We start from the raw sequence: 24,086 nt of genomic DNA on the forward strand, positions 1-24,086 counted from the left end.
AATAACTTATTCTCTTATTTCTATCTTCTAAATTTTTTAAATGTTTGTCCTATTTTTCATTTAACTTTGAATAATTTTAAATTTGTCTTCTTACTCTAAAAAAAATCTTTTAATAAAATAATTAATTTCTCTGGAACGGATTTTGGTATCTAGTATAAGCTTTGATAATAAATTGGTAAGCCACTAAATGATCTCTTCCTTTCTGTCAAGACCTCACATTCGTTCCTTTCCCTGGTTAGCAGCTTAGATTACTAGCATTGACTAATGTAACTGAACTAGTGATGAGTAGAAGAATTCTACACAGAATCTAACACTATGTTTGGTTTTAGAGAAAATAAGAGGAAAAAAAAGTGGTGGAAGAAAAATAAGTGAAAAATTTTATTTTCTTTTGTTTGGATACCAAATAAAATGAGAAGAAAAGAAAATTTTGGTGTGGGTCCCACAAAAAAATTTTTCCATCCATTAGAAGCATGAAAATAAAAAGAAAAATGTTACTTTTGATGTATTTACAATATTACCCCTAATTCTATTATTAATAATAATTATTAATATAAATTTAGTTTTAATAGTTTTAATACATTATTATAATAAAGATTTACATTTAAACATTATATATGTATTAGATAAATAATTTATAAAATTATAATATTTTATAATATTCATAAAATGCAATAAAACATAAATAAATAAAAATATTTATACTTTATTTTATTATAAGAACATTAATGTAATTTTATATCATTATGATTTTTTTTTTTCTCACTTTTCTTCTTATCTAAACAAAAGAAATTTTTTTTTCTATTTTCTTTCTATTTATTTTCTCTTCATCCAAACAACACATAAATAACTCTACTTTTTCTTCTATTGTCTTTCCTCCCATTTTCTTTCCTCTTATTTTCTTTTTTTCTATTTTCTTTCCTATATCCAAACAAAGCCTAAGAAAATTAGAATTAAATTAGAATTACTTTATTTGCAACCGACGAGAGCAAAAATAAATACAATATAAAGTGTCCACTATAACACAAACATTTCTTTGAGGACAAGGTGAATTAAAATAAAATTAATTTAAGAAATTGGGGACAGTATCATTATTAAGAATATTATTAATTAAGTGGGTGCTAGACTGCTAGTGCTATACGGCTTTATATTTTAATAACAAAAAATAAAATAAAATTACAATAATATTAAAAAATAAAAAAATAATTAAAATTTATTTTATTTAATATTTATTAATTATTATAATAATTAATAAATATTAAATAAGATAATAATTAATAAATATAAAGCCACATATTTCATGATATCCATATGTCATGGAGATTTATCAAATGAAACTTCCAAAAATATAATAAAAAATTTGCCAGTTGAGAAGAGATATATGTCTAATATAAACAAAATGGAGCAGAAGATCATTATTTAAAGCTTCGTTGACGAATGGTTTTTCCAACATTTTTTTTCCGTCTCAATTCGAATATTATAATAATTTTTTATGAATTTTAATTTTCAGATATCCATGTGCGCTGAAAGTCAATTATGTCAGAATTTCTTTTCTAGTTGGTGAAATGATAACTACAAAAAATTACAGTATACATGCCATTTCTAAGGAAGGATTAAACCCTGATCATAACACTTAAATAATAACTTAAACAATTGCCACACTAATACAGTAATACTAAATCTCATAGTTATAACTTTATAATGATAATTCATAATAAACATCACTTTTGTATTCGCATATACATTAATTTTAAAAAATTGACAATAAGAAACACGTTTGGAGACCCAATATCAAGTTGATCTTGAAATAGATATATATATAAATAAGTGCCAACCACTCTCCCTTTCCAGAAACACAACAATAGCACCATAATAATTGAAGGCCACCCAGCACCGATATAATAATAATCTTCACTTATTAGCTTCTCCGCCCATATTTCTCTATCCATATTCTATACTCCTCAACACTAGCTAGAGATGCAGCTGCAAGGTAATTAATTCACCAAAACCTTAGATCATAGTTACTACTCTTAGCAACAAATAAAGTTAAATACATGTGTTGAAAAAAGAAGACCACATCATGAAGATTAATTCCTATGACTTGTGTCTTTCAGGTGGTTCTGGTGGAAAAGTAATCAACCTCACACATGTTCTGGTTGCGTCTTTTGCCGGATTGATTGCCGCGGCGGCCGCCTCACGATTCCGGCGGCAGAATTCTAATAAGGATAAGAAGATTATCCCCAATCTAGATAGAACAGAATCTGGGCGTGTTGGAAAGCTTGAAAAGTTCTCTCACTATGTTGGTAAGTTTTAATTTGAAGGCCTTAATTATTATCACTTGCAAAAGTAGTACCACACACAAAAGAAACACAAGCAGCGAATTCAAGGTTGAAATAATGTACATTAACATACAAATTTAAGTTGTGTTCTTTAGCTGGAAATTCATATTCACTCAAAAGATTACACTTTACTTATATACATGACAGTTTGTTTATTACTTTCTTTAATTTTGATAGTTTCCTTTTCCGTTTCTTCTAAGTCGGTTCACAGTAATGGCATATCGCACATATCTAGTGTGTTTTCTTTTCGTAAAAAAAAAAAAAGAAAGAAAGAACGAAAGAAAGTTTAGAGCCGTTGAATATATGGGCTCTTATATTCTTAGATTTTTTGGTGTCTGAACAAAAATTAAAGAAACTAAAAAAGTAAAAGAAAGACAGATAGGAGATCTCTAACTCAAGCAATATTTTTAACAATGTTACCAAGAAAATCAAACCACTCAATATATTTGTTTTGACTTCAAATTCTAAACTTTGTCATCAGAACGACCACACTATTTTCCTCTCGAAATACTGGGCCAAAATGAATCTCTTATTCTCTGCCAAACATTTCATGAATACTATATACCTTTTTCTCAGATGATATGACATTTAACCTACCCAGTATTATATATCTTTTTCTTTTATTTAAATGTCTCAATTTATTTATTCTCAAACATTTATTTTGTTGGACAACATTTTCAAACGCTTAAACGTAGTACTATTATGACTGAAACACAAATACTTTCTCGGTCCACTATTGATGAGTAGTGGCAAAGACCGAAACATATTAACAATGACTCGTATAAATTCTGGGTCTTTAATTTTTGGGTAGAGTAGAGACGTGTGTTTTATTAATTTATGGAATTTGAAAACATTTTGTCAATGGAATATTATAAAATATAAATTGTTCATAGTAGTGATTTTGGTAACTATAGTACTTTTTCTGTTATTGTAATTTTAAATTTCAATATTTTTTTGTAATTTCTTAAAAGATGTCAATATTTTTTCGGTACAGCAAAAATTGTCTATAGCACTTTTATAACCACTCAATTTTAAGTAAGAATTTTTATTTAAATAATAATAACAATAATATTAAAATTAAATTAAAAGACAAGGTAAAGTAATAAAACAAAAATAACTTTTAGTCTTGATAAAAATAATGATAACTATATATCTTATTTAATTTATGTTTTTGTGATAATAATATATTTGTTGTTATTATTATATATTATAATAGTAATTATATATTTTTTATGATTATTAAAAAAAATTTTATTAATAATTATATAATTATTGTTAAAATTTTTTAACAATAAAACATAAAACAACTAATATCAAATTATCAGTAAATATATTAGCGATTTTTTTATTGCTGCTAAAATGACTTGCGCTAAAAGTTATTTATTTATTTTTCTAACAGCGTGGGCCCTTTCTTATTTATGGGAACACTAATTTGGTGTATCTCATGTGAGGTTGAAACGTGATTATGCATAAATTTGTCTTTTATTTATTTTCTTAAAATAAGTTTGAATATTATATTATAAAATGATTTGTTCAAAAATTAAAACTAATAAATAATTATATATATAAAAAACGTACTGGCCAAACAAAATGAAGATTGATTAGGTCCAGCTAAATATTTGGTCAAAACATTATTTGACGTTGACAATTAATAATTGAGGAAGTACAAGGAGTTTATGAAGTATATGTACCATATGTATAATGGGGGATTAGAAATGAGGATATTAGATGTTTATTGTTGCTAGTATTCGAATGGTTATTTTGGATAGTATGAGATATTGTGTTTAAAAAATTAGTAGTATTTTATTTTAGATGTTTATTTTTTAACTTATATTAGATTAAATAAAAGTTTATTATACATATTGTATAAATATTCTGTTGGCTTTTTAGTAGAATTCTTAACAATTTTGTTCTAATCAAAATTGTATTTTGTATAGCGAGGCAAATGGGATTCGAGGATGTAAATGAGGTGCCAGAGCTTTGTAGATTGGCCCATGAGTATTTAAGAAAGGCCAAAGGATGTGAAGAAAATATCTACGAATATTTGGCCAATGAAAGGGACCCTGATGTTTTATACTTAAAATTGATAGATGAGTTTGATAGATGCATCCTCACTTACTTTGCATTTCACTGGAACCATGCTTCTTCTCTCATTAGCCAGGTAATTAATCACTTTTCATCTCTCTTTTTCTTTGTTGCTATGCCTAACTACTTCTTTTCATGCCTAGATATATTATCTTTAAATGAGTGGATAATATTCTTATTGTTAGTTATATGAACTTTTTATATCTTCAATCTCAGTGAATTGAAGATAGTTGTTCATTTTTCTCTTTCATAATAATTGTTTAAAGGCAAAGATATTATGCTGCTTGAATAGTAGAGTGCTATACTTGCATTAGAATTTAGATGTATCTTTTTTAAATTAAAATATTATGCCAACGTACTCATCTAGATAGTTCAACAAAATTTAATAAGGACCACATATTATATATATAGATCTTTTATACAAATAGTGTACAAGAAAAATTAATTGTTCAAATTCGAAATGTGTGGATCGTATGACTAAACACCAAAATAATGAGTTGATAAGGGAATCATGTATCTAACCTATTTGATTACGGGTTTGTTTAAATGAGCTTTTAAAAAATATTTTTTTTAAATAATATTATTAAAAAATAAAAATAATTTTATATTAAAATATTTTATATAAAAATATATTCTTATTTATTAATTATATTTATGTATAATCATATAAAATTATTTTATGTAAAAAATATTTTTTTTAAAAAAGAAATTTTAAAAAAGAAATAAATTATAGTTTTTAAAAAAAATATTTTTTTTAATTTTTTTTATTTTTATTATAAAAAATTTATCAAACACATTAAAAAAATATTTTTTTATTAATTTTTTTTATTAATTTAATAGTGTCCAAATAAACACTAAATTTTTTTAAGGAAATTGATGATATCTTAAAATAATAGTAAATTCGGATTTAGTTTATATATGCCAACATTACTTAACATTAGCAAGGGTTTTCTTTTAATTTTAATTTTTTTTAAGATTTAGAGTTTAAGGCTAAGAATTTATGATTTTAATTTTTAAGTTAGGAAATTTAAGATAAAAAAATTAGTTGAAAAAAATGGATTTTCTAATATTAATTAAATAAATAATTAAGTATAAGAGTCTTTTCTTATTTTGTTTACCTTTCATATTTGCTATATATTGCTAGATTTTACACGCTATAAAATGGTAAAGAAATAGAGTGATATAGAAAAATAATTACAGCATGTAAGCAGGGTCCAATTCTTCCTTATTCAATGAAAGGTTTTTGTCATATATAGCTGTTGTTATTTAAACCAATGAGGGCAAAAAACTAGAATAAACCAAGGGAAGTTGCAAATTACCTAAATAAGCCAAAGTGAAATTCGTTTCTGCAATAAGCCAAACCCTATATTTATATAATTCGAACCAGTGTGGTTCGAACTCTATTCGTATGTAATTCGAACCAGAGTGGTTCGAATTATGTAGAAAGAAATTCATTTAAGTAAATCGAACCAGGGTGGTTCGAATTACTTGGGAGGAAAACAAAGCACATAATTCGAACCACCCTGGTTCGAATTATAAAGGGAGGAGCTGCACCAAGTAATTCGAACCAGGCTGGTTCGAATTACACAAAATGAATTCGAACCAGTCCGGTTCGAATTAGTGGTAGACAGTGCAGTATATATATGGTTCTAGACGTGAGTTGCTCTCATAGAGGGTGTAATATGGCTAGTGAGGAGAGTTTCGGGGTTTTGGTTCACCATAGAGGATCCATTAAGAGAAAAACTCGCTCCGGTGTGAAGTTCACAGATAAGGATCCTCTCTGTATCGTCGTGAAACCAACGACTAGCTATGATGATCTTGTTAGATCTGTGCTGATGAAACTCGGTCTGGAAGGTGCGAAGCGAGTGAAGAAGTTTTTCTATCGCATTCCAATCACTGTCTTGCAGGATACGGTGAAGTATGATTGCTTCACGATTGGTAGTGATGAGGACCTGCAAGTCATGTTTCTATGTCGGAGGCAGTTTCCCGAGGTTAGGACACCAGAGTTGTTGGCAAAGTTGGTTGATGTGGTATCCAGCTCAGGGGGTTCGAACCGGAATGCCACCACTGAAGCAGCGGCAGCCGGTTCGAGTTCCAGGCCGGCCGTTGCTTCTTCGTCCGTCCCTGTGTACGAGCCAGCGGTCGAACCAGTCGCCTCCCCGTCTTTTGCTGTTGATCTGAATGATGGAGTAGGCGACGTGGTAGGATCAGTTGATATTCTGCCGAACGCTTTACAGGGAGTTCCACCGGTTGGCGTCGGTGACGGAGTGTTGGGTGATGTAGAGGAGGACGACGTCGAGCCGGATATGATTGAGGATGACAGCGGCGACGAGGTTGGAGCGACTGAGGCTGCATTGGTAGTCGGTGGTTCTAGTTCTGGCACACAGCAGTATCCACCACATTTTTCCTCTTTGGACCTAGATGCCATGAGGCAAGAGGGTTTTTCAGGGCACTCTGTTGGATTCGGAGCTAGAGATGCTGAAGGGACTGCTGGTTTGACAGAGTTCCAGGTTGGTCAGCAGTTTCAGGATAAAGACGAGGCCCTGTTAAGTGTGAAGACTTACAGCATCCGGCGAGGGGTACAGTACAAGGTTGTGGAGTCTGATCATCGCCGTTATGTGGGCAAGTGTTCTGAGTTTGGGAATGGGTGCACATGGTTGATTCGACTGAGTCTGCGGAAGCGCAAGGGCATTTGGGAGGTCAAGCGGTACAATGGACCTCACACTTGTCTTGCGACCTCCATCTCGAGTGACCACAGGAGCTTGGATTATCATGTGATTTCCGCGTTCGTTATGCCAATGGTTAGGGCTGATGCATCCGTCAGCATCAAGGTGCTCCTAAATGCCACGGCAGCACACTTCGGGTTTAGGCCGACTTACAGGAGGGTCTGGATGGCGAAGCAGAAGGCAATTGCCCTCGTATACGGTGACTGGGATGAGTCATACAACGAGCTCCCCAGGTGGGTTTTGGGAGTTCAGTTGACGATGCCCGGTACTGTTGCAATCCTACGGACGAGCCCCGTTCGAGTTAGTGGACAAGTAGACGAGTCTCAAGCTTTTTTCCACAGACTTTTCTGGACGTTTCCACCGCTCATCCAGGCATTTCGCCATTGCAAGCCTTTAGTTAGCATTGATGGGACCCATCTGTATGGGAAGTACGGGGGTACTTTGCTCATCGCGATTGCACAGGATGGGAACTCCAACATTCTACCCGTTGCATTCGCACTAGTAGAAGGTGAGAATGCAGAGTCTTGGTCATTCTTTCTCTCCCACCTTAGACAGCACGTGACACCGCAGCCCGGTCTTCTGGTTATATCGGACAGGCATAACGGCATAAAGGCGGCGCTTGAGGCTCCGGACGGAGGTTGGTTACCTCCATCTGCATACCGTGCATTCTGCATTCGACACGTAGCGGCTAATTTTGCCCTTACCTTCAAGGGCAAGGATGCACGTAGGCTTCTAGTGAATGCCGCATATGCCAAGACCGAGGTTGAGTTTGATTACTGGTTTGATATTCTTCGGTCTGAAGACCCGGCGATGTGTGAGTGGGCGAACCGGATTGATTATTCATTATGGACTCAGCATCGTGACGAGGGACGGAGATTCGGTCACATGACGACGAATATCTCGGAGTGTGTGAACTCAATCCTAAAGGGTGTCAGAAACCTCCCTGTTTGCTCTTTGGTGAAGGCAACATATGGAAGGCTTGCGGAACTCTTTGTTCGCAAGGGTAGAGAGGCTGAGGCCCAGATGGGAACCGGACAGCAATTCAGTCAGTACTTGGTGAAGTGTATAGAGGCCAACTTGAAGAATTCGAGGTGCTTCACGGTGACTTTGTATGACCGGGATAACTCCGAGTTCACCGTAGCCGAGACCACTCCGACGGGCTCTTTCTCATTAGGTACCTACAGAGTATCGCTTGCGTCCCGGACCTGTGACTGCGGGTACTTCCAGGCACTTCATTTCCCGTGCCAGCACGCACTTGCATGCTGCGCCTACTCACGGGTTACCTGGTCCTCTTATGTTCACAGCGTGTATCAGATTAGTTCAGTGTTCCGTGTGTACCAGATGGGATTCACACCGCCGATACCGGAGGGATTCTGGCCACCTTACGACGGGCCAACCGTGATCCCGGACCCTGCCAAGAGGCGTGCGAGAGAGGGTCGTCCGAGATCCACAAGGATACGAACGAACATGGACGAGGCAGATCCGAATCGGCCAAAGAGGTGTGGCCTTTGTCGCCAACCCGGACACACCCGCAGGAGTTGCCCACAGCTTGGAGGACCGTCTCACACGGGGGGGCAGTAGTAGCGATCTTGTTATTGTTAGTGTTCATTTGTTTTATTTTTCCTGTTACTTGTTATTTAAGATGATTTGTGTTATCTGTTTATCCTTTTACCTTCTAGTAATGAAAAAGTTGCATCTGAATTTGAATATGTTTAGAAATCCCATGACTGCAAAAGTTGATAACTACAGTGTTATATGATTCAATGATAATACATAGTCACTAATCCAGTAGGTAAATAACAGATTTTTAAGTACAATAAGATGAGGAAACAACAAGGAAAAATAGCTCTAAAGTAAATCATCTAAAATACATGAGTGAACCCTAACGTCCAAAATACATGAAATGTAAATCATCTAAACAAGTGGGACCCTGTCCCACAACGACGGGGAACCCGTGGCCTCTGACCTCTGCGGATAAACGGCTCCTCATCCTCTATCTCATCTGCGTCTTCATGCGGGGCAGGCTGTGCCGGCGGCGAAAAATGGAGTGGTGCGGCAGACGGCCCGGCGACAGACTGTGAGGCAGCGGTGTAAGCGGAATGTGGGGTACCTCCCAAAGCAAACTGGTCACCAACAGGTGTCGTAGCAGGCTCGTTCAGATCAACATCTAAGGGTGCCTGCGTGCCAGGGGTCTGAGGACGCCTCCGGCCCGGCTCGTCCTCCTGCATGATAGCCGAAATCTCCGCTAGAAACCGTGGACTGCCGAAGTCCGCATCAAGCGTATCTGCCCCAAGGAAGTCCTGCCACTGTGATCCGGGAATAACCCATGGAGTACCGTCCTGCTGAGGCTGGTCGTCGGTGGGAACTCCAACAAAGTAATGTCCAAAAGGACCGGACCCAAGTCCAGCGTCACTAGGCTCAGCCCCGTCACCAATCCCGGAGCCATACTACTCACCTCCGTGAACCCCATCCTGGGTACTACCACCAGCAACTGAAGTCGCCCCTGCACCATCCCCGCCCTCAGGCCCATGCTGATCATCGTCGTCGTACCCAGGGTCAGGTGCAGCGGCATGAACCGCAGCACGCCCTCTACCTCTGCCAGGATGATGTCGTCGTCGACCCCTAGCGGGGCCGGCCTCGTCGCCAGCCTCCATAGCACGCTCAAGCCACCCCCAGTCACGCTGGCTGCGACGTGTGCCCACGCGTGCTCTCCTATCAACCCGCCTCCTGTCCGGCACGTCGTCAGGCCTATCCATCTCAGGTACTTGCCCAGCTCCCCGCTGTGTGGCCTCAACAGGAATAGCAACGGCTCTCGGGTCACCCAACTGCGGATCCGGAGACAAAAACCTCTTCCCGTGCTGACTCCACCAATCCAAGAACTGATGCGACGGACCAGGGTCAGCAACAACATCGAATCGCAGCACGCTCTCCGTACGGTCGTCCCAATACTGATGCCACTTCTGCAAATGGGACGGGAACCATCGATCGCCGTCTCTGCCGTCCTTCGACATCAGAAAGTCGATGTTCAAGGCGGCCTGTGGACGGGGCTGCACCCCTCCAAACTGTGGAAGAACCCTGTCTACCTGATGCCACTCTATGGCGGCAAAGTAGATAAGCGATGTAACAGACCGCCACAGCACCATATGCCGAGGCTCCAAAACCTCGGGATGCACGACCTGAAGTACGTCAGGGCTACTGTACGGCATCCAGATAAACTGCACCCAGAACGATACAATGTCAGGGCAACTCGTGATCCTAACTCGTAAATCGTTGTTAAATAAAAAAACTTATTAAGTAACATACTGACCTCTCTATCCTGCAACCGGTCTATCCAGAGCCTCCACGTCTGAACTCTAGGACCCTTCTCGCTACTGGAAGGGATGTAACCTGACCACCTGCAACATGCACATGTGTTACCGCTACTTAAATGTGTGCTTAGGGTATCCAATACATTATGAATGAACACGCGGTTATGTGTAGTAAATTGAAATAGACAAAGATTAGTAAAGTACCTCGAGGCCAATGGCCAGCTGAACGTCTCAAATCCTGCAGGCCTAAACCGAGGAAATCGCCAGAAAATCCATGACTGAAGTAGCTGAAGTGGGCCCGCTAGCTTGATAACATTTCTGTTCGCCACACGGCACATGCACCGGTACAACCATGCCAGTGCTGCAGAACCCCAGCTGTAGGTCCCCATGTCCTCCAGCCTAGCTACAAACGGAAGCCATCTGATGTGAACCCGGTTGCCCGACTTGTCCGCAAAAAGCTGCGTGCCCAACAACATCATGATGTACGCACGGGCATAACGACGTACAGTATCCTCATCAGCTCCCTCCGGGAACTCACCAAACGTCTCCTGAAACCAGCTGCAGTTGACCGCGTACTTCTGAACCTGGCTAGGAGGAGGTACCACTCCAAACAACTCCTCGAACCAAACCCAGGCTGGACGGCCACCCTCGATGTATATATGGAACTCTGATAGGCAGCCGCTGACGTAACGCCCGTCCACTGGCAAACCCAGCTGGTATGCCACGTCCTGCAGTGTGATAGTGCACTCTCCGAACGGCATATGAAACGTGTGAGTCTCCGGACGCCATCGCTCAACAAACGCACTGACAAGGGCCTCGTCCAACCGGAACCATCTATCGTTCAGCCTTGCAAGATGGTAAAGACCAGCCATCTGCAGGTACGGAACGTATCTGTCATCCAGGACCATGCCCTGCTGCCGCCGCATGCTCCTGATGCATCGCTGAGGCTGCGGAAGAAATGAACCGCATTCTTAGAACCAGCTTAATTACCGGTGACAAACATAATCAACACGATAATTGATAAACCAAAAAATCTTACTATGTATAGCCGCTTAAAAATACCAAGAACGAGAACCATTTGCATAAGAAACTTAAATTAGAAACCACCATAGGCTACTGACATGAAAGATCTAACATTATAAAACCACAACTAAACCGCTTACATAAACCACTACTAGAAACCACTAACGTAAACCGTTAACGTAAACCGCTTACATAAACCACATACATAAACTAGTAACATAAACCACTAACATAAACCACTAAGATAAACCACTAAGATAAACCACCAACATAAACCACTAACAAAAACCACTAACGTAAACCGTTAACGTAAACCGCTTAAATAAACCACATACATAAACCACATACATAAACCACTAACATAAACCACTAACATAAACCACTAAGATAAACCACTAACATAAACCACCAACATAAACCGCTAACAAAAACCACAAACGTAAACCGTTAACGTAAACCGCTTACATAAACCACATACATAAACCACTAAGATAAACCACTAACATAAACCACTAAGATAAACCACTAAGATAAACCACCAACATAAATCACTAACAAAAACCACTAACATAAACCATTTACAGAAATCACTAACATAAACCACTAAAATAAACCACAAACTAAACCAATATCTTACTCGCATGCCAAACCACAAACTCACATGTACCGGTAAAACAAAGTTATTTCCGTACTAACCTCTTCGTTGATGACCCCAGCTATATGGGCGACTCCGTCCAAGCGATATAACCGCGCCGGATCGTCCCCCATGAGCAGAGTATTGCGTTCAGGTCTTTCGCGGTGAGAATCTGGGTCGTTTTCTCTGAGATTTGGTGGGGCAGGGGAAGGTAAGAATGGTTCGAATGAGGCTGATTCGAACTCCTTATATAGCTCATTCCCTAGTAATTCGAACCAGGGTGGTTTGAATTACTAACAACCTAACTTAAGCGTAATTCGAACCAGGGTGGTTCGAATTACATGAAGAACTCATTTCCCCATAATTCGAACTGGAGTGGTTCGAATTACTTGCATAGGTAGTTCGAACCAGTCTGGTTCGATTTACATTCAATTTTTTCTTTGAAATTCGAACTGCTCTGGTTCGAATTATTTGAGGATGAAGTTCGAACTAGCCTGGTTCGAATTACATAATAATATGATCTGGCTCATTGCTGTATCGATTTTCATTTTGGCTCATATAGGTAAATTTGGATTCATGTTGGCTTATTATAGTGTTTTGCCCAACCAATGACAAGGCTAATAATCCGACACAATATAATCAAAATTATTGTGCACATATAAACTTATGTCACCCCTAAGATGGATGTTGAAAATTATTTATCAGCGTCAATATCGCTCTGCTGATGCGCTGCTGATGCGGCATTTGTTGACTCCAGAACGTTTAATGTTTAAAAAAAATATAACATCATGCATTAAAATTTAATTAATTTGGTGAGGCTGGTGATGAGTGGTTATTATTAGAATGAAAATGTTAATTTTAATATTAACGAGTTGATTGGTTATTAGTTTGATGAATTTTGTAAACAATTATTAGTGGTCTAGGAGATAAGAGACACTTAGCAACAGCCACCATGGTTTGTTTAGTGGTAAGTAGTAGTGCACAAATATATCATATCTAAGTCAAGTTCCATATGATAATTTATTTAAATCCTAATAATAACTTAATAAGTATGTTTAGTGGAGTAATGTCAGAGAATTAATTTTTTAAAATTGTTTTATTTATTTTAAATTCTAAACGTAAATTTTGAAATTTAAATCTTTAAAAAAATAAGAATTTTTAAAATAAAAAAATAATTATTAAAAATGAGTTTTTTATACTTTTTCTGTTTAGTGGTATCAACTATCAAGTTACAAGAAAGCCTTCTCTCTTCTCTCTTTCTAATTTTATTTTATTTTATTTTATTGGTCTTAATCATAGGTACTAAGTATTGATTCCGGGCAGAAAACAAAGCTGAGGAACATTCTATTGGCAGCTACAAGGTAAATCATTTTATAAATTCACAGAAATGAAATAAGAAGAAAATCATTAAAATTTGAGTTATAATAAATGTTACAATGTTGAAATTGGAATATTGATGATTAAAGAGAAAATACATACAGGAATCAAAGATTTGAGAGAATAACGAAGAATTTGAAGGTAGCAAGAGTTTTCAACACATTGGTGGAAGAGATGAAAGCAATAAAAGGTGACTCATCGCATTGTACGGAAGTGATGGTCCCCATTGCCCATAGTGAGAGGAGCCCTGTTCTGCTTCTCATGGGTGGTGGCATGGGTGCTGGCAAGAGCACCGTTCTTAAGGACATTCTTAAAGAGTATTTCATCATCATCATTTTTTTAATCAAGTCTTTAATTAGAACTCAAATTTCATATTCTTATAGTTTGGAGCTAACATGTATGAAATGAAATTGACAGATCATTTTGGTCTGGAGCAGCTTCAAATGCTGTACTTGTTGAGGCAGATGCTTTCAAGGAGAATGATGTCATTTACAGAGCCCTTAACTCAAGAGGTCACCATGATGACATGCTCATGACTGCTGAATTGGTATTATCATTCATCCTAAACACAATCTTCTAAAGGATATTATATTTATATAGAGATTTAAAATAAATAAAGTTGTAAATTCAAGTTATAATAAGAGTAAATGACAAATTATTCTTTCTCTACAAAATATATACACATATTTAAGAATAATATATTTTATTTTAGTTTTATTGAATAACGTAGATTACTTTTAAATGAGTAAAATACTATATTTTACTATGAGAAATTTGTGAAAATTTTTTAATTATAAAATATGTAAATTAATTTAATACTCGTAAAAGATTGAATTTAATATACAATCTATCTATTATATATTACTAATTTTAAGGCCAAAATGCGTCATATGTCACTCCTTCATTACAATTGAAATCAAATTTTTTTTTTCAAAATTAAAAAATTCTCCCCTCTTATCTCTTCTTTTCTCCATCTCTCTCGTTCCTTCACTCATTCTATCTCTCTCATGTATCATTATCAATGACTAATTACGAATTTTACAATCAAAATATATAACATAACATTTTCTAATTATATTTAAATTAAATTAAAATTAAAATTAAAATACTAAAATTGAAATATAGCTAGATTATATATTATATTTATATATTACTAACTAATTTAATAACTAAAATGTGTCACATGACACTCTTATTAAAATTTAGAGAAAATATTTTTCTCTAAAATTAGTAAACATCCTTCTTATATTTTCTTATCTACCTCTCTTTTTTTTTATTTCTCTCTATCCTTCTCTCTATATATATAATTTATAATTCATATTTTATATTAATAATTTGACAAATCAAAATGTGCCACCAGATATTTTCATTATAATTAAAATAAAATTTTTTTAGCTTCCAAAATTAACAAACTCCATCTCTCATTCTTCTTCTTTATATTTCTCACTCTTTTCTCTCATTCTCTATTTTTCTCTATATTTATGTTCTACAAAAAAATAAAATTAACATAATATAATTTAAATAAAAATATTATTATATACATATTTTTTATTTAATTTTAAATTTTTACTGCTTATCTTTTTAATATATATTTTTACTTCTTTTCTTTTAAATATTTATTACATATAATTTAAAAAATACTAATATTGTGATTAAAAGTTAGAATCAAGATTCAATTGTTTTAAAAAAATGAGTTAATTTTATAACTATCAATAGAAATTTTTTTTATGTTAATATCTAATTATATTTTTATATATCTAGAAAAAATATTATTTTTAAATAGCAAGTATAAAAATTAATTATCTCTATTTGTGCAACAAATTTAATACCTAATTAAATATAAAAATATACACGTTAAATTCTTTCAAATTTTAGATAACGAATGTTAAAATAAAGTAAAAAAATTAAACTTTTTCATTTGAAAATAATAACTAAAAAATTTATTATTTAATTTTGTTTAAGACTCTGGTCTTCTTAGTCGATGGAAACTTTTGTCTCTTACAACCGTTTTATAAAAGTAATTTAATGCTATAAATTTTTAATGTCATAATCTATAATACCAGAACCGACATAATTTTAAAAGATTTATATTTCCGTAATAGTATTACAGGTAAAATACTAGTAGTATCTAAATGTTTGCCAAAACTACTCAACAAAATATTCGTTTTGATAATTTTGTTAAATTAATTCAATATATATATATATATATATTGAATTAGTTTATATATTTTAAAATTATGATTATCGGTACTCAAAATTTTTTATAGTAAAAAAAATATAGTTTACTATTTTTTAAATTTTAAAAAATTATTTTGTCCTTTCCTATCTTTGATAAAATTATTAGTCATACATGTTATATTATTCTAAACTAGCTTTTAAGTAATGAAAACATTGAACTCTGAAATTCTGAAACAGGTGCACCAATCATCAACTGATGCAGCATCATCTCTACTGGTGACAGCTCTAAATGAAGGGAGAGATGTGATCATGGATGGAACCTTATCATGGGAGCCTTTTGTAGAGCAAACTATTTCCATGGCAAGAAATGTTCACAAATGCAGGTACCGAATGGGGGTAGGCTACAAAGTTTCAGAAGAAGATGGAACCATAACTGAAAACTACTGGGAGCAAGTGAATGAGACAGAAGAAAATGATGAAGCGGAGGAAAATTGTAACGGAAATTCTCGTCGCAATCAAAAGCCTTACAGAATAGAGTTAGTTGGTGTAGTTTGTGATGGCTATCTTGCTGTTGTTAGAGGCATTAGGTACGTATATTAATATTCAAAAATATTATTTTTACGTTAAAATTAGTTATTAAAATCGATCACTAATATATTTGTATATAAATATATATAATATTAAATTTATTTTTAATGTATATTTATATTTTAACGTATATTTTACATTAATAATTAATTTTAGTATACATCTAACATAATTAATTAATATTATATATTTCTTGTGATTATAATTAGTATTACTTAGTTAGTTAATATAGCATAATAGTTCTAACACTTTTTTTCTTATTGCTGAATTGAAATTTGACAGGAGAGCTATCATGTCAGGCAGGGCTGTAAGGGTAAATTCACAATTGAAGTCTCACAAAAGATTCGCTAATGCATTTCCAAGATATTGCAACCTTGTGGATAATGCTAGGCTATATTGCACAAATTCCATTGGTGGTCCACCAAAGGTAAAAATAAAACAAATGAAAAAAACGTGCTTATTATTCTTTTGATGAAGCGATCTATGAGAAATATCGTCGTGAATTCTAAAAAAAAAATTAGTTGCACATTTAAATGTTTTAAAAAATTTTAATTATTAAATTATTTTTAACATTTTATATTATTAGAAAAACCAATCACATTATATTCTGTTAAATTATTTTTTAAAGGGCACAAAAAATTATCTTTTTTAAAAAAATCTCTAATTCTCTATTATTATTTAATAATCATATAAAAGTTTTTAAAAATTTTAAATTTTTTAAATCATGTTCTCCACATAGAAAATAAAAATTTAAGAATTGATTTGATAATTAAAATTTGTTGCATAATTCTTTTTCAGTTAATTCGGAGTATTGCTCAACGATTTGTTTTACAATATTTTACGATGGAAATTAGTCTGACTTTGTTGTAACATGATACTATATATGTTTACAGCTCATAGGGTGGAAGGACGGGGATAACAATCTACTGGTGGATCCTGAAGATATCAAATGCTTGAAAAAGATAGCAAGTTTGAATGCTGAAGCCGATTCCATCTATGAACTTTACAAGGATCCCAGCCCTATAATGAAACCTGGTTCTGTTTGGAAAGACATTGTTTTGGCACCTTCAAGGTCAAGTGATCAAAAACACTTGAGGGAATCCATTCATAAAATAGAGAAAACCTTGAGAAAATAGAACACCATATTTTTGTAACATATTTTGCAGTCAATCACATTAAATTGTGCATAACTCTTTCCCCCTTTTTTCTGGCAAATTGTGCATATTAAAAATCAGAAATGCTCCATAAACAACTTAGCTTATAATTAAGTTTCAATAAGTCCTATTAAAATAAAAAATTCGTTAAAATATGTAACACATTGTTTGGCTGACTTTTTTAGATATAGAAAGAAAATTGGTGTTACACAATGAAATAGAAATGAATAAAATATTTACATCGGTATGATATAAGTACAAAACGCAGGTTGCGATTTGATTTCTTCTTTTTTTTTTTTCTTTATTTCAATCCTACAAAATGCAGATTGCATTTTATCCATTTTTTTTATTTTGAATACTACAAAACTTAGGTTGTATTTTGAATTTTGAATTTTTTTTAAAACCTGCAAAATGCAGGTTGTATGTTGCTTTTTTTTTTTTTTAATTATAGATCATAGGTTGCGTTTTGTGTAATTAAAATATTTTAATCTAAGAGCCTTGCCTATAAATACTATCGCCATCATCTCTCTTTCATACTTGTGATTTTTTGTGATAATTAGTAGTGTAATAAAAATTAGGTGAGGTGAGGTGGAAGCTATATGGAAGGTATTGTAAATTTGTGAGTATATTACAACGGTGAAATCATACTAAATGCACACGAAAGAGTGACTTTTGTATGTGAATGTCCGTTTTCTTGCTATTTCATGCACCATGAGTTTTGTAGAGTTACAAAATGGTCTTTGTGAGAACATAAAAAGTAATGGTGAGCAACATTTTATACATGAATCCTGGACAAGTATTTGGTGGGCTAATACAGTTTTAAATAATGCCCATTACTGATGACGCATGTATGCAGCAGATGTTCTATATTTATTAACAAACCCGATTTCACGTGCAAATGATAGAGTTGTACGTTGAATTTGAACAACATATGGGGCTCGACGCGGTTGGTGAGGAATTGAATATGGATGAAATCGGGGACATAGCTTGGGAAGAAAATAACAACGACAATAAAGAGAAATTCAAAGCCAACTACGAAGTTAATGATGAAAACGATGATGGAGACTAGGTAGATAATCTGACGGTGCAAAATAAAGCAGATGCAGTTGTCAACCAGCATCCATTTAGTATTTCGTCTTTTATATGAGTTCTAGATCTCGCAGTCATGCATGCTCTAAATTTTTTTGAGTATACAAATATGGGTATGTTATATTTATTCATTCATTAAAGTTACTATTATCATTTCTTTATTTAGCCTTGACTAACTAATAGTAGTTCGCATTTGAAAGGTCAAGGTAATGTTGTGGTGGAAGATTATGAGTTTAGTATCAGAATGGAATTTGGTTCTAGAGAGTTGATGATCTTTACTAGGGGTGTTTAAAATCAAATAAAATCGACTAACCGAACTGAAAAAACAAAAAACCAAACAAACTGAAAATAATAAAAAAATAAAAAAAATTGACATTTTGCAATTTTTCTACAGTTTGGTTCGATTTTCAGTGCTAGAAGTGAAAATCCGAACCAAATGGAACCAGTTTACTTAAAGACCCTAATAAACCAAGCCCCCTAGTAGATGATCTAGCCGCCACTCTTGTAAATCAGTAATGCAATAAACTCTAAGTCCTTAACTCTCTCCACTCGACTGCAGCCGCCGTCTCCTCCACGCCGTGTCTCTCCACACACCAGGAGTTGCCGTCATCTCCATACACAACACTCGCCGTCTCCTCCATACACCAGCAGGTGCCGTCGTCTTCCATGCTGTCATCCTTAAGAATGGATCCTTTAAGTCAGGTATTCATCTTCTGTTCAACCTATTTTGCTATTGATTTTTTGTTGTTGATTATTGTTCAACGTGTTTGTTATTATTTTTTAAAATTGTTAGTTATTTTATTTTGTTGTGCTTCTGCTTCTGTTTTTCTATGATTATGTGTTTACAATTTTGATTTTTAATTCTATTTTTATGATTCTGTGAATTATGTAATTATGCAGTTGATATCAGTTCAAGTGAGAATATTGGCGACACAAAAGGAGCAATAGGAGTTGTTGTTGCTTTATCGAATGAATCTGCAAGTTTAAGACCCTCGACTGTATTGCCTACTGTGCCAGCTCCTCGTAGAAATACAAGGAAGCTTGCTAATAGAGGGCGAGGGAAGAGGCGGGATATTGAAGAAGCTCCTATTGATGACACTACTAAAACTGAGATTGATGATGGTAAGAGAAAGCCTTGTAGACCTAGGTCTTGAACATGGAATCACTTTACTAAAAATAAAACTAGTAATCCATAGTGCCCTAGAGCTAAATGCAATTGGTGTGAATTCCACCAAATATCTAATTCTCGGACAGATTGCAAGAGATGTTTTAGGCATGTCAGTTTCTATAGTAGCTTTAAAATCGGCTTTTACTGGTGGAAGGGTGTTGAATAATTATAGGAGTTCTCTAATTTTGATGACAGTTGAGGCATTAATTTATACATAAAATTGGCTCCGAAACTCTCTAAAACTTGTTCTAGAGGAGCTCATTGAGAATTTGGAGAAGTTAAAATTAGGTATGGTCAAGTTTCGATTGATAATTTTCTGTATTACCTTTGAATAATTTTTAATCTAGTTTTTATTTATAAATATTATTTGTTTTTATTATTCCTTGTTTTATATGTTTTGTAGAAGTTACACCCACTCCTAATCCTAATGAAGAAGATTCTAGTGTTGAGTTTGATTGAGTACATCTTGTCATGATATGAATTATTTTCTTTAATATTAGAATGTATAACTGGATTTTTTTAATATTGCATCATTATGATGAACTATAAGGTCATGCTTTTCTACTGGTGATATATTATTATTATTATTATTATTATTATTATTATTATTATTATTATTATTATTATTATAGGTATTTGTCTTTTGATTTTATGTTGGTTTGCTTAAAGGTGTTTCGTTGTTTTATTGGAGAGAACACCAAAACATGGATGTTTTTTGTTGGAAATTTATTTTTATCTTTTGTTGTGTTGACTATTGAACTTTTAATGACTTTAATTGTCGTATTGTAATTTTTTTTGTCGTTGATTGTGTCAAGAATTTTGTTAGTTATTATATTGTATGATTTCATGTTATGACTTTTTGAAATAGTATGACAGATTTTTGTTTGAAATAATTGAAAAAACTAAAAAAACGAATCAAATTGGTTAGTCTCAATAAACAAATTAAACCAAACCGAACCGCAATTTTAATAAATGATTGGATCAGATGATTTTTTCCTAAATCACCAAACTAAAGCGCACCGCGAACACCCCTAATCTCTGCAATCTGTAACACCCTACCACACAGAACTTTACACCTAGGATGTAAAACAGAGGTGGCAAGGTGCTACGACCTCTAAAAATAAAATACATATATATAACAATAGAAATAATATAATAGACTAGGAGTCTTGAAAAAAAGGGTGAAACAGAATCGCAAAAATGAAAAGCGCAACGCTCAACGGAAAGAGTTACTTGCGTGCTAAGAAACCTAATAGGAACATGATAAAGATAAGCACAAGAATAAAGGAAAGCCAAGGAAACAGCATAACTAGCCCCTCACTCAGCCTGCGAAGCTAAGGCTGGCCGGAGGATATATATATATATATATATATATATATATATACACATATAAAAATACATAAGTATTCCCAAAGTACACCAAAATACCAAAGTAAACTCCTATCTCTCCCTCAACCTCTAAGAGGAATAGCATACACAAGTTACTTGGAGAGTAAGCTAAATACATATATACATATATATACAACAGAAAACCAAAATACACCCAAGGACTACTTCGCTTCCCAAGATCCAGACGCCTAGCGAGGAGCCTCTCAATCTGCATCTGAAAAAACAATAACACAATATGGAATGAGAACCGGAAGTTCTCAGCATGGTAAAAGTGCCACGCATATAATAAATAAGGTCCTGAGAATGCCATAGGCAATCCTAGAACTCCGTATATTCAGTTATCCAACTTAAGTACTAAACAGAAGCCATAAACAGTGGTAGGTATTCTGAATCTACCTAACTTACTCAATTTCAATCCACACCTAACACCAAATCATTTCTCCTTTTTCTCGATCCCTCCATCATCCATAATGCAACAGGAACAAACAACCAAACAAGTTCAAGCACAAGTAATGAACAGATAATACAAGTAGAAAATATACAAGTAGCAAGTGATATATATCAATTAGGCATTCCCAATTAAGGCATAGCAAATAAAGCACACATATGCATATGATGAATGTCTATCCTACTGGCCGTGAGCTCACGTGTCGGTTATTTTGCCAGAACCCGACACATCTGGTAGCTAACCCAGACATTGGTCTCTAGGTTGTGCATCTCCAGGAGGATCATAAACGAAGGAGAGTGCCTTTCCACATCGAAGGAGTGTGCCTTTCCACTTTTTCCTGGAGGATATACGAAGGAGAGTGCCTTTCCACATCGAAGGAGTGTGCCTTTCCACCTTGCAACTAGAGAAGAACGTGGGGGATACAATACGAAGGAGAGTGCCTTTCCACTTTCCCCACATCCACATCACGACAAGAGAGGGAACTTCCACCCTCAACTTGCCATTCCGACCATTTTGGCCACACAGTCATCTTAATTCTCATCATTTATCACATCATGTTCTTACATTCATTCCTTATAAAACTCCTTATTTTACCTCATACTTCACCCTCAAGTTCTCTTATTTTCCTAGCTTCTTTTATCAAAACACTTCCAAACCCCATTTTCACCACATTCATAAATCCTTACCTTTAAAACCTACATATTGCTAACGTAACCCATCTCAACTCATCAACAACCATTTCAAGCTACCATTAACCAATCCAATGAGCCATACCCACAACTTTACATTAACATATATCATATATATATATATATATATATATATATATATATATATAAGCAACCCTTTACATAAACCATTCCATTAATGCATTCATCCATCCTTCACACACATTATTCCATTAACACATTTATTAACTCTTCATACATTACTCCATCAACTCATATAACAAGTCTTTATTCACAAATACCAACCATAATCCACATCATAAATAAAAACAAGAGCATATCATTAATAACTTTCACACCTCAAATTTCCAAATACATATCCATCAACAAATCTATTCCAACAATATTACAAAACTAATCATTAAGTACAATAACCAATTCAACTTATCCTATGGTTTCTCTAACCAAAGTTTTCACAACACCGTAAATATTAAACGTGCGAAACTTAAACCATACCTTGGCCGATTCTCCGCTCAACCTGGAACACTTTTAATTTCACTTTTCTTCAAGCCCTTGGGGCTCCAACAATACCAAGCTCAGATTTCCAGCCTCACAACTCCACTTCCAAGCTTTCAAAATTACCAACAAGCTTCAACATTCACATACACACTACCTAAACCACAATTACCACATCCAAACATAAAAAATCAATACCCAAATGCCTAAATTCAAAAATTTCATTAGGGTTTGAGATCTCTTACCTTTATCCACTGATCCTTAAGCAATACCCACAAGAAATCAAGTCTAGTGGACCCCTAAAACATGAAAATCATCAAGGAATTGAGTTCCTTAAACCTTAAACCCGAAATTCATATACCAGAAGAAATGGAGCTAGGAAAACACGATTTACTTACTGTTTTGTGTAGATAGAATTGAAGAACTCGACAAGCCCGACGCGTGGCCGCAAACGGCTCGTCAATCAGAGCTCCGGATCAAAAGTTATCAAGGTTTGAAGATGAGGTTAGGGTTTGCTTCTTCTTCTCCCCTCCCATGGCTGCATTCAGCGTGTTTGATAATTAAGAGATGAGAGAGGGGTTCTTTTAAGTGTTTTATGCTGAGTTGGGTTGGGCCTTGGGCCCATTTTGGGTTCGGTTCAACCGGTTCGATCCGTTTGGCCTAATCTTGGGCCAAATTTTTCGAAATTGGTATCAAAATTCTCGTTTGGACGAACTCTATCCTATTTTGATATTAGTTTTGCATTTTAATCTTCCTATTTAAAATTTGATTTATTGACTAATTATTTACCGATTTTATCGGAGTTTACATCCTACCCACCTAATTAGAAATTTTGCCCTCAAAATTCAGATTCAGTTATCTGAAAAGAGGTGTGGGTAGTCCTTCGGCATATTCAGAGTTTCTTGAAACTGACCTCGTTACTCGAAACGTCCATCTCCTTTCATTTAAGCTGGTTTAGGTTGTAAGACATGAATTTGTTTTAGAGGCGTGCTTCAGAAGTTACGACATATGGAGTATGTTCGAATAGGTTCGAAAGGTACGGCAAAAACTATTTGGCACGCCACTGACCATCAATACTTCTCCAAAATTTGAAATGGCCTAACTTGGCGGGATTTAACTTCTTAGATCTGCCTATCTCTTTTGTCGGCTTCCATAATGAGAATCTTTACTCAAATTTGCGTATCTTTTTCTTTGTTGTCTCGTTGATATTCCTAATAAGTAGTTTGCTCCGATGGGCAAAACGGACTTGATCACTTGATCCACGAGTTCCTAACAGTATCACCTTTTGTTCTAGACCTTGGCAATCTATTAGGAAATCAATAGCTATTCCCTTTTACCTTTAATGTAGAACCTTCAATGGTTGTGGCATTTAGAATGGCTTTTGGTGGTCTTTCATTTC

General features: G+C 34.6%; 2 protein-coding genes across 2 annotated transcripts; both read left to right on the forward strand.

Annotated features, from left to right (window-relative positions):
* Positions 1-1,726: 1,726 nt before the first annotated feature.
* On the forward strand, positions 1,727-17,493 carry LOC107618537 (calmodulin calcium-dependent NAD kinase). Its single transcript, XM_016320627.3, has 9 exons — positions 1,727-1,987; positions 2,112-2,300; positions 4,274-4,497; positions 13,412-13,473; positions 13,594-13,806; positions 13,907-14,036; positions 15,905-16,254; positions 16,538-16,682; positions 17,149-17,493. The coding sequence occupies exons 1-9, from the start codon at positions 1,975-1,977 to the stop codon at positions 17,389-17,391; spliced, it is 1,569 nt and encodes a 522-aa protein (XP_016176113.1). The 5' UTR covers positions 1,727-1,974; the 3' UTR covers positions 17,392-17,493.
* On the forward strand, positions 5,920-10,427 carry LOC148546252 (uncharacterized). The gene has a single exon (XM_088498548.1). The coding sequence runs from the start codon at positions 6,065-6,067 to the stop codon at positions 8,726-8,728; it is 2,664 nt and encodes an 887-aa protein (XP_088354674.1). The 5' UTR covers positions 5,920-6,064; the 3' UTR covers positions 8,729-10,427.
* Positions 17,494-24,086: the final 6,593 nt, after the last annotated feature.

Source organism: Arachis ipaensis, chromosome B9 (genome assembly GCF_059453495.1).
Source record: "Arachis ipaensis isolate K30076 ecotype BB chromosome B9, ASM5945349v1, whole genome shotgun sequence".
In the NCBI taxonomy this organism is placed as follows: Eukaryota; Viridiplantae; Streptophyta; class Magnoliopsida; order Fabales; family Fabaceae; genus Arachis; species Arachis ipaensis.